A 12,284-nucleotide genomic window follows, 5' to 3' on the forward strand; every position below is an offset into this window, starting at 1 on the left:
AAGATGTTGAGGCCACATATATATTTCCTTTAGATTGTTTTGTAGCAGCTCACAGGACAAAACCAAGGTAGGTAATAGGACACAACTTTATTGAAACAGTCTCAACCAATAACATCAGTGTACAAAGAGGTGACAATGCCGAGGTGAACAGAGGGGTAAAAAAATGAAAAAAAAAAAAAAAAAAGCCTTTATGAAGGTTATAAGGTGACAACGAAAAAGTGGCTGAGGGTTTAAGGTGCCCCCCCCCCAAAAAAAAAATCATCTGTGTGGAATAAACGGTGGCAGGGTATTTTTTGCATTTATTTTGTACAAAAAATAAATTAATGAAATCTTTCAAGTTTACAGGAATATCTATTTGTTGTTTTACATCACACCGACTTGCTGACAATCCTACATGTGGTGAAATTTCAGCATTTTTGTGTTAAAACAGTAAGAGAATCTAGACCGAAGCAGACTGACTGATAAGTAGGGCGGGAGTTAAAAAAATAAGATAACCAATGAGAAACAGAACGTTGTTATAAAAGTGAGCTGGGGCAAACACATTCAAAAATCCTGAATGTTCGTGGCGCGACTTGACGGTCCTTTAGGATCTTTTAGGATCGCATTGTTTGAGAACTTCCTCGAGACATACCACGGGGTCCCTGGGCGGCGCCCCTTTTGTAGCCTTGCTGATATCCCTCCTTAACATCAGGACAAAAAAACGAAACATTTTCAGTCACTATCCAAGAAATCAAGTCAACTCGGTGAAATAATCTGACTTTCACTCACCCGTTGGTAGGTACTACTGGAATAGTCCCGTGATGTGTTAAACTGGGTTTGACCGTAACCGCTGCTGGGGGCGTTCGAGAAGGGAGGGCGGTAGCCGTCATATCCCCCTGACGCCAAACACATTCAGAGTTCAAGTGTTAAACTTCAGCACTGCAGTCACGTGTGCACCGCGCCGACGGCGTTTTATGCTCGTACCTCTGAATCCATTGGACGAGCCCCGGTAGCCGTTCATCATGCCGCGGGGATTCCTCGGCCCGCCCCTGGGCACGGCCCGGCTGTTGTAGAAGGACTGTCCAGACTGGCCAAAGCCTGCACCGGGAGAGGGGTCTTCATGGCCCCCCGCTGACGGCATGACCTGCTCTTGCGGCTGGAATCCCCCAACAACTTCAGAGAAAAGAAAGTCTTTCAGTGCCGGCTGATACACCAGGAGACTGTTCTTGGTTCACACCATGAGGCGCGCACCCACCTGACGGTAGTCTCTCCTGTGGGATATCGGGCTGATCTACAGAACTCTCCGCCTGGCTGCTGAAGCCTTGTCCGTAGCCACCAGGGAACTGGCTGGGCTGCTTTAGAGGATCCGGCTGGCTGTCGGCAGAGGGGGGTACTGGTGCGTTCAGATTAAACACCTGAAGGCAGAAAAGGAGAGCGTTCTGTCAATATTTTTAAACCCAAATCATACCATAAACTCTGTAAGGGTGTGGATCCAGGTGCTTCTTCAAGCGGGATGCCAAGTCGACCAGTTTTTGCTATGACCGCCAAGACATGCTGCTAACCGGCCTTGCTAACCCTTAGCGTGTACAGTTACAGGAGACGACACTTCCCTGCGGGATTAAGTCCAAACAGGCTCTATGGGAAATTGTTCAAAATGGACCCAGAAAGCGTACCGCTTGCACGGACTGGAAAGGTGCGGCGTTGACATTGATGCCTCCAGTGTGGGTGGGTTTGGAGACAGGTGGGAAGGCAGAGGACAGGGAACATGGGGCGGGAGACTGTTCGGAAGACAGAGACATTGAAGCCTGGGTAGGTAAGACGGAGGGGGTTTGGAAGGCAAGGAAACAAGGAAGAGGTCAAAGGGAAAGGTGGGAACTCTGTTTTTGCAACGGAACCCCGAATTTTAGATTCATAAAATACCTCCCTGTTACACACCACTAGTAACATCCTGTCAGCAGGTTTGACAGCATCGTATTTTTCCAATCAAGAGGGGAATCCTGGAGAATGAGGACTTCACCGATGCGTATCCACCAACCAGAAAATCCAAAGCTCATATTGTGTTCAGATTTCTAGATTTAGTGAGGAGTTTTTAAATGTAGTTTCTTTAGAAATTAACATATTTTATGTTTATACTCAAGTGGGCATCAACACATTTGCAGAACATCTTGCATCAGGTATTTCAAATGTTGTCCCTTTATTCACCAACAAGCTTACTAGCACTTGCAAACCAAAGACGTATCTCGACGTAATAGAAACCCAACTCCTTGTTGCCTGTTGCTATTCAGCAGTTTGTTATTCAGTCACCCATCACTTTCTGCTCAGCTTTTACTCCACTTACATGTGGGGGTTCCTGTGGTCCAGATACCGTCGCTGTTTGAGGAAGCCTCGAGTCGGAGTGCACTGTTTGGACAAAAACCAAAAAGGGAGCGCTTTAAAAATAAAATCTGCTTCCACCAAGAATATTTGGCAGTTGTGGTGTATGTCCACGTCTTAAGAGAACATAGAGAAAAGAGCTGGCACTCACGTGAAGGGCCGGTCATCTGCTGCAGCTCCACAGACTGCACAGGCTTCATTGGCTGGGCGGACACGATGGCCGGGTCCAACGCCTGGCCATCAAACTCCAACATGGAGTCCTAAGAAAAAAAGGGTCATGCAGGAACCCAGTTAGTTGAGAAGCCCATCTTTACATGTAGGACATAAGAACAGTCACCATTATCATCCAAAGCGCCCCTCCCAATTTCTTCTGAAAGGTTTTCCCGCACCTGCATGAAGTTGTACGTCCCTTGCATCTGGGCCATCAGGTCCTGCACTGCCTGCTTTCGGACCACCGGGTCGGTGGCAGGTGGGGGAGACACTTCAGTCACGGCTGGTTCTGGAGCCAGCTGAGGGGGAGGCTGGTGGTGAAGGGAGTTCACCATCTGAACAACACATTTCAGCACAGAACATCATGATGCATCATGATTGTGATATCAGTGACTTCAGCAACACAGAGGCGGCGCATACCTGAGGCTCCACAGTCCACTCCTCCGCTTGGTCTTTGTCTGGACTACTGTATGTAGTTTCTGGAATGAACTGTCTATTTACAAACTGCAACACAAGAAAAACATCCAAAAAATTCAACACAGCTTATTCTTTGGGGTTTGTAGCAGAACAAATAAATTAATAAAATAAAGAGTGACCTCTGTTGTTTCCACTTTAATTGGCTCTGTGCATTTTTCACTCAGTAATCCTTCTGGGGGAACATTTAGAAAAAAAATGGAAATGTAAGAACTGTAGCATTTATCTCTCTTGCATGCACATTGCTGCAAACATGATGTGTTCTCTACCAGGTTCAGACGGCTGCTCCTCAGCCACAGACTCAGCCGCCACAGCAAGCTCCTCCGGCTCCTCTTCCTTCTCACATGTTCCATTCGGATGAGTCTGCGCTCTGTCGAAGTAGCCACTCATCAGCACCTTTTCCAAAGTCTCCTTCAGTGACTTGTCTGTAACAAAAGATGGAAAAAAAGGTCACCACAGATGCTGTAAATTACCGACACAACGTGTACTGTAGGATGAGTCAAACAGTCACGTCTCCCTAAATTTCTTAATCAAAATAATTCATGAATGATAGAGTAATGTGTTCTTTTGAATTACTTACACGTGGTCCCTACCACAGCCTTGTCTCTTCCCTCAAGCAGGTCCCACAAGTGTAAGGAAGCCTCTTCATATTGGTCAGTCAACCTGAAAAATTAAAAATCATGTGATAAAATAAAAAATTTGGGGAGTTTTTAGTTTTTGTTTTTTTTTTTTAATCCTCTCGATATACTATTTAAAAAAACCCCCATAAGTTTCATCTATTACTACTTGCTCACTTGAAATCACTTCATACCTGAGATCATAGTTCCGATCAGGTCCCACCAGTTTGTAAAACTCATCAAAAGCCGTCAGGTCAGCCTCGGTGAGCAAGGAGGAGCCACTGGCGTCGGGCTGCTTGAGGTCCTGCCTGACGCTGTCTTCTCCCAACTGGTCCAGTAAATACTGAAGCTCCAAGACCGACTTCAGCCGCCGCTGCTCCAGCTCCTCCCGCTGCAACTGTTCCCGTCTTGCAGACTTCTTCACTACCTTCTGAACCTGGATGGAAAATGACATTTTGAGGCGCTTAGGAAAACTACATACTTGGTTTTCTGGTTGGATAAAAGTTGGAGGAAAGAAAAAGTACACATTTTTAGAAGCCACTGTGTATTTTGCACCAAATATTTGTGCATATGAATCCACACTGGAAACCAATTGTGATGTATATTCTGCAATGCTGTTTACTGGACTGAAAGCAACATAAATGCTGCATGTGTTAATGAATATGGAAGAATTACAAGCTAAGATTCTACTTACAGCTTTGCAAAAGCTCATACCTCTACTGAAGGATCGCACTGACAAAAATCAGAAAGAAAACAAAACCTCAACACAACGTTGACCAGATATATCCTAACTCATCAGCTCTGTGCTTCACAGAACCTGGGGGCCCCCTAATTATTACCAGCACATTTTCTTTTGATTCAAACGTTTTCTATTCGGTGCATTATGGGATATTTCAGTTACAGTAGGCAGTGTCAATGATCACACATAAATGTCCACATCAAATCCGCTTTCAAAAATAAAAAGAGGCAGCAGATGCATCCAGGGCTGGTGAATGTAGTTTGATCCTTTAAAGGAATGACGATGAGTTTCAGCACAGCAAAGTTAAGATAAAAACATAACTTAAAACTCACTTCCTGGCCCAAAGCAATGAAGCTCTTCTGCAACTCTCGAGCAAACTCCAGGTTGTTGGTGATCTCTTGGTACTTTGCCAAAGCCTCCTGCAGAAGCAACATCAGAGGAATTAGATTATCTTGTCTGTGTCATTAAGACATAACATTTTCTTTACAGAAGAGGTGACAATGAAAAGCAGTGACATGCTGTCTCACCAGCTGATCCTGGTTGAGTCGCTCCCCTTTATTCTTTTTTGCCTGATAGTCATCCAGTTTGGACTGTGGGAAAAATGAGAAACAGAAATAAAAATTTAAATAAATAATTCTTCTATTCTCATTACTGAGATCAAACATCATTGTGCTATGGTAAATGTTGCCAGAAAGGAGCCATACGCTGCTAAAAGGAACATATTGACAAGCTGAGACCATAACCTGAGCTGTAAAAACACAGCTTTAGCTGTTGCAATGTGGATTTAATAAGGAAAACTTTTGAAGTCTTGAAAATTACCCTGCAAGTGTTCAACAAAACAAGGCAGTTTCTGGTTAAGCTCCTTCATTTCAACCATAATTATTAATGGCACATTATTTTATTGACAGTATGAATTTGAAGATATGCACTACAACAGGTACCTGTTGTAACTGTAAAAAAAAAAAGTTTACTCAAGTGGAGGCAATGTGAAAGCCCAGCAAAATAAAAATCTGAGCACCTTTTTCTTTTCCATGTTCCGGACTTTCTTGTCAAGCACACCGAGAATCTGCTTCATGGCCTCAGATTGACTTCCATTTCCCAGATCTGGAATGGCAGCCTGGACAGCACTGTTTCCAACTGTTGCTGAAGGCATCTGTGGGAAGGAAATGTATTACACACGTAAAAGACTACATTTTGACCGCTGTAGTAGCCGAATATGGGAAAAAAATACAATTTCAGTCTTCAGCAGATGTAGAAAGACTATTTTAAAATCCCAATAAAGACTGTACGATGTGCGTCTCCAGATTCAGTGGGTGCTAATTAAAATAATTGGTGAATCTAAATTACCAGTAGATGTAAACACTGGTGAATGTCCGTCTTCATACATTAGACCCTATGACGTCTAACCTGTCCAGTCCTCCTCTGCTGATCCTCAATTCAATAAACCTGCTGGTATAGTAGGTTCAAAGAGGATGGAGTTATGCGAGTTTTTCTTGGAATGTGGGTCACGTCATGTGAAATCAACAGATGTCTGTCAGCTCACAATAGAGCACAGTTTTCAGTGTAATGTAGTGCATGTTGCGCCTTTTCCAGTGGAATTTTGTGCTGTCCGAATTTCCACCACAGTATCACAAGACGCAAAGTAATTTTACTCTGCAGCTTGAATAACAATGTGGGACTGTGGTTACATGAATACAGCAAAGGTACAGGAAACGTCAGAAGGCCCTAAAGTGACCAAAACCACCAAGACATGTCATGTGGCACAAAAGAAACATAAATCAAAAGAAGGGAAAGACTTGATGCCTCTTGAGTAGGATGGGGGGCATCTTATGTATCTGTGCCCAGAAGCAATCGTCTCAAGTCTTCACAGCTGAGGTAAGTTGAGGATACATAAATATGGATCCTGATGCTGAGGTCACCTGCTTATATAAGGTCGGTAGGTTCGGGGCCGTTCCCTACTGTAATATCGGTACTTTTAGAGTAAGTTTGACTGCAGACTACTAAACCTGAACAGGAGAAAGTGATTAGTTACAGATATCCACGATCAAATCTGATAGTCTGATATGGGTAAGTCACGAATAAAATCGATTAGAGAGCCTGAGGGGTGTAAACAGTAACATGGGCACTATGTTTGGTTTGGAGTGGAGATATGATATCAGGCCGCAGGGGGAAAAAAAATCACAGGAAGTTCACACAATTTAAGATGTCGGCCTTCGATTGAAAGTTGGAATCCTGAACGCTAGCTGGTTTGGAAAGACCGGCTAACCCTACCGACCGATGCTAGCAGTACATGACTAAAGCTAGGTCACGTACCAGAGCAAATTCTCCTTTCAATGTGTTTTTAATGAAGTGTGTCGACCCTCAGTTAGCGATGGCAAATCAAGTTAATACGCGCAGTACGGTGGTCCTAATCTCTCCGTCCCATTGTTAGCCGTTAGCGTGCTGGGGACCGACATGCGGCTAATGCCCCGACCTGACCGGATGTCACACAATGCCGGCTATTAAATCGGCTAAATGTATAGTTATAGACAGCTCGAACAAGAGACGTCGATCCCCGACGTTAAGCGACAACTGTGGGAAAACAAAGAGCACCTCGGGACACCGCGGCAACTCGCAGCCGTCTTCACTAAAAAACAAACAAAAAAAAAAAAAAAAAAAAAAAACGATGTGCCGAAAAAATAAACAGACGACGGCGACAAAACTAATTTCATACCTTTATACTCTTTGTCTTCAAAGAGATCCCCTCGGTCAGGCTTTAGTTCGAAGCGCAGCGCCGAGTGCAGTCCCGTCTGTTATTTTGGTCGGTGTTTTCTAGAAGGATGCTCAGGCTCCCCCCGGCTAACGGTAGCGGCTACAAGGACCCCTGTGCTGCCTCAACACTGCCTGACTGTAAAAGACAGCGCAGGGGCGTCACACAGTTTTTATGTGAGAGGCTATGCGCTGTTCCATAGTTCATCTTCCATACCAGAAAAATGATAACACCACGGAGTATGTTGTTCAGCCATTCCAAAACTTTATGTCTGAAAATCTGAAATCGCTTCAAAATAAACGGTAATCTGATATTCTCTTAAAATCCCAATTAATAACATTAATTACGAAATTCAAAGTAATTGTCTTTTCACAGAAAAATAAGTGCAATCTAAAATGCCATTTTTTTAAGGACGTGTCCTGCTGCAAAATACAGTGAAATGTCCAAAAAACCAAATGTTTCTTTCAGATTCATAGTTTCACTTTGAATTTTTGTTGTTTTTAAAAAACACAAACATTTTCTGAACTTTTATAATTGTTTGGCAATTTGCTCTAATGGTCTGAAATCGTGCTTGCCTTCATCTAAAGACTAATCAGGGTCAGGGTGCATGGTGTCAGCAGCTGACTGCATACTTTCACAAACTTTCCCCTTTCAGTGTAGTTTTCAAGGTAATTCTGCCTTATATTAAGTAGCTTTCACTGCTTCAGCACTGGTTTCTCTGTTGGATCTGAGTGTTGAGTTAAACCACTTCATTGGCTAAAGCAGAGCAATCTCCACTTACTTTTACTGAAAAAAAAAAAAAAAAACTATTGCAAGTTTCCAAATTTACAAGGCCACACCCTTTCAACTTTAAACATACTATACCATGTTTATTTCAAAAGTACTTTCTAACAACCATAGTTGAAACAGGGCACTGTACATCAGGGGTAAAATCTGTCAGATCATTTTGTGATTTGTCTAAAGTAATTTTGACCTACAATTATTTGCTGCATTACACAGATACTTAAAGCAATTTAATTTATAATTGATCTTAATTTTAGCATTTCATAGGTTTTGGGGCTAATAATGAAATTACTTTCTGAAAATCAAGTCAACTGGGTCTTATGTAAATTGTGTCTGCTGTCTTGTGATAAGTTGCACTGTGTTTCACTGTTTCCTCTAGGTTAGAGCAAAACAGAAAGAACAAAGATGCATGCTCCAGTTAGTAACTTTTCATTTTGATGATAGGTTAAAAAAATTAACAAAAACGTGGTAAGAACACCTGATTCTGGAGGTATGTTTTCAATAGATAGACAGATAGATAGATCTTTTGTTTCTCCCTTTGGGAAAATTCACAGTTCCAGCAGTTTCTATACATGATAAGCAAAGAAAACAGAATCCAAATTAAAATAGAATAATGAAATTGGGCAAATTTAATAAAACTAAAATAAAATCTAAAGTCAGTTCCAGAGCTGGATTTTAAGTTTGTGATGCATGGTGTTTTGCACAGGTTCTAGCAGAGGGCTGTTGCAATTAACAACCCCCCCCCCCCCCCCCCCCCCCCCCCCCCCCCCCCCCCCCCATCCCCACCCCCAAGTAAAAAAGCCACAAGATATGAGGGAGGAAGAATTTCTGTCAGTGGAGCAGTACAGAGATAGCATCCTATCACTGACACTGCTCCACTGTCTGGAGATGATGCTGTGCAGTGTATGCAGTGGGTCTTCCATGATTGACAGGAGCCTGTTCAGTAGGTTTTCCCCATCTCCTTCAAAGAAGGCTCCCCACCCGTGGCTGCAGTCTTCATCCCATCCCATATCTTCTTTCATGCTCTTATTCTGCAACTTGCACACCAGCCTCCTTCTATAATGCTCCTTTGCCTCCCCAAGCTGGACTCTGAGCTTCCTCCGCACACACTTTAAGTTCCTGCTAATCACTGTCTTCAAAGGCCCTCCTCTTCTGGTCCAGAAGTTGATTGATGTCACTGGTGATCTGAGGCTTGTTGTTGGCACAGCAGTGTGCAGTCCCTACTGGAACAGCAGTGTTCATGCAGGAGTTAGGGTTACTGTAGTCGGCGGTGCAGTTAACAGAGCCTCTGTGTCCTCACTGTGGGACCCCTGCTGTACATCCCAGTGCGTAGTTTTGAAGCAGTCTCTCAGAGCCGGCTCTGCCTCAGGAGACCACTTCCTGAATGAGTGTGTGGATGTGGGTTACCTCCTCACTCCTGGCATGCAGTGAGACTGTAGCATAATGAGGTTGTGGTCTGTTTTCCCAAGTGCAGGTAGCGGGGAGTCGCTGTGTGCATCCGATACAATTACTTACAGGAGGTCAATAGTTCTGTTTCCCCGGGTGCTACATTACAACACATTTAAATCAAAGTAAAATTGTGGAAGTGGTGTTTTCAATGACTCCCTGCAATCTGGCACCTGAACGTAACAAATGTGCGATCATGAAGACCTGCAGAAGCCCTGATAACAAGCCAAAGTCACTCACGCCTAGAAGAAGAGTCTGATAGAAGTGTTTACATTCAACAAGCCCATGAAATAATTCTGAATACGAAATTTTATGGATTCATAACCACTTCATGAGTCTGTCTGAATGTGTTTCATCAAATCCAGATTCCCTCAAACTGTGATCAACTCCTGTTTCACATTCATGATCTTACTGAACTGTTAAACCACAGGAATAAATTAAATTTAGTAGATTAAAATCTGAATTATATTGATTGTTCTGTTAGCATATATTTCTTTAGTATAGCACTTAAAAAACACACACAGAGCTAAATGTATACATATGCTATTGATTCAAGCACTGTGTTTATGAGTATCAATTCAGAAACAGAATGAAGTAAAGTAAAAATATTTACTTCTATTTTCATAGTTCTTCAAAATCTTGGTCATATTGTTGTATAATTATGTAGCCCATAGCAGTAATGTCTCATATTAAAAGTCTACCAAGTTTGAATCTGGGTCAGAGTGCTGTTCTGAGTGGAGTTTGCATGTTATTCCGTGTGTGTGTGTGTGTGTGTGTGTGTGTGTGTGTGTGTGTGTGTGTGTGTGTGTGTGTGTGTGTGTGTGTGTGTGTGTGTGTGTGTGTGTGTGTGTATGTGTGTGTAAGACCTCTCTGTGTCTGTCCTGTGATCAGCTGCCTTCACCCATAGCCTGGCAGTGTCGAACTGGAAAAAGCACAACATGACGGGTTGATGTTTACTGCAGGAATGATTCAAAATATAAAATCAAAATCTATTAGGTAAAAGTAATTAGGTAAACATGCCTAAATTATCAACAATCTTAAAGTTTCCAGTGAGAGCTGAATATATCTATCGGTCTGCTGTGAATAAAGTTACTGGTTTTGAAAGAATGAAGATCCTCCAGTCCTGGAACATACTGCTGACATTTTCACAGTTATAACAAAAAATGAACAGAGGGTGGCGCATTTGTCCCAAATACTCGGACTTGTTCTCAATTGAGAAGCGATGCAAAGCTATTACTATCATTGCTCATTTACTTATTGATCAATATTTGTCTCTTGCTTTTTTCTTTTCTTTTCTTTTTTTTTGTCTACAATTGCTTTGCTTTGGCTTAATACAAATATACAAAAACAGTGGCTGTAAGAGTGGATGAAATAAAATCTTATTTAAAATGTGGAAGAAGTACAAAAACAAATAACTGAAAATCCAAACATAATCTACAAAACTCAGTTGAGATTTAATGAAGCAAGTTGTTTGGGTATAGCGTGTATTCAAATGCATCGTTTTTTTTCCTCACATTTTTTTAGATGACTCCAGTTTATTTGAAATTTGCATACTTTTTTTGTGCAACTTCATGAATTTGAAAATATATAAGAGAATGTAAAGGATACAATGTCAATACTTATATATATATATATATATATATATATATATATATATATATATATATATATATATATATATATATATATATATATATATATATATATATATATATATATATATATATTAAAATAAGCAGTGAAAACAAAAATCAATCAACCCTCCTCCTCAGCTTGCACACCTCCTATATGATCCTCTTGCCTTCTGTGTTACAGTCAGTGTGTCTCCAGTGAGGTGGGGGAGTGTGGATCCCCAGCTCCTCTCTCTGATGTGGGCTGCTGAGTAATGGCCGTACATCCTTCAGTCTTCCTCTCCTGCAGCACATCTGACTGGATTAAATATGTGCCGAGGATTTATTGGCTGAAAAACCACAAGAGTCCCACAAACACTTTGGCCCCACACCACTTGTAGCCCATGCAAACACATAAACTCATCTGGTTCCCCTTTTTCTGTTTAACTGCCCCTTTCAAACTGAATTTTATTCTCTCCCATATCTATTGTAACAATGTCATCCAATCATTAAAAGGTGCTCCAGAGCTGTTCTCCTGAAATATATAGGTGAAATGTAGCTGTGCGTTACTTCCAGATTTCCCCAAGTCTGAGAGAGTTTTTTCCACTCACTGACTCCATTAGTTGGGCAACATTAATAATTCATGACCCACATGTGTTACAGGCAGATTACATGCATCTCCACTTAATTGCCACAATTATCTTCATTATGGAGAATTTTATTCACCATCATGCAATTTGCCATTCAAGTGACTGAGGTTTTTAATTTTGGAGAGAAGTTCAAAGGTAGATTTAATACAGTGCCATCCTTTGAAGAAAAAAGATCCCAAATCAAGTTTCCCAGTCTGACATGCTGATTTGAACAGCAGTGATGGCACTATTACCAAAGATGCTGCTTGACCTTGATTCATGAATTCCTCTATCCATCAGATTCAGTAAAAGTGTTTGCAAAATGTTTTCTTCATCTAGATTGTTTGACTCTTTTTATTTGTATTTAAAATTTTTTAACCTGACACCAGGATAAAGCTGGGAAGAAACAGCAGCGTTGTTCTTACCCATGAGATCCATCAAACTACACATGGCTCCATGAGCCCTTTGAGTGATGTGACTCTTGGCCTTTAGGTTAACCTCCCAGTGCTGTGAATTTGTTACTGGCACTTAACGAATGGTTATCAAATAGTTTTGTGGGCCCTAAGAACATGTTACTCATTCTTTTTGGCTCATTCTTGTTGCTTCAGTAAAACCCTACGATACATTAAATTTATTTGTCTAAATTGATTGCCTGTATAGTTTTTACAGCTGGCT

General features: G+C 41.7%; 1 protein-coding gene across 3 annotated transcripts; it reads right to left on the reverse strand.

Moving 5' to 3' along the window:
* Window positions 1-69: 69 nt before the first annotated feature.
* On the reverse strand, window positions 70-7,268 carry caprin1a (cell cycle associated protein 1a). Of its 3 annotated transcripts, none has more exons than XM_030094583.1 (17): window positions 7,106-7,268; window positions 5,411-5,545; window positions 4,920-4,982; window positions 4,725-4,811; window positions 3,848-4,089; window positions 3,617-3,699; window positions 3,306-3,461; window positions 3,159-3,208; window positions 2,983-3,066; window positions 2,742-2,897; window positions 2,504-2,612; window positions 2,318-2,379; window positions 1,653-1,757; window positions 1,235-1,394; window positions 964-1,152; window positions 769-875; window positions 70-680 (listed from the first exon to the last, which is right to left on the reverse strand). In XM_030094583.1, exons 2-17 carry the CDS (start codon window positions 5,543-5,545, stop codon window positions 594-596), a joined length of 1,875 nt encoding a protein of 624 aa, XP_029950443.1. In that variant the 5' UTR covers window positions 7,106-7,268; the 3' UTR covers window positions 70-593. The 3 variants fall into 3 exon arrangements, with proteins under 3 accessions (XP_029950443.1, XP_029950435.1, XP_029950448.1); XM_030094575.1 differs by having other exon boundaries at window positions 3,159-3,211; XM_030094588.1 differs by lacking the exon at window positions 1,653-1,757 and having other exon boundaries at window positions 3,159-3,211.
* Between the last annotated feature and the right edge of the window lie 5,016 nt (window positions 7,269-12,284).

The sequence above is a fragment of the Salarias fasciatus genome, chromosome 1, assembly GCF_902148845.1.
Source record: "Salarias fasciatus chromosome 1, fSalaFa1.1, whole genome shotgun sequence".
In the NCBI taxonomy this organism is placed as follows: Eukaryota; Metazoa; Chordata; class Actinopteri; order Blenniiformes; family Blenniidae; genus Salarias; species Salarias fasciatus.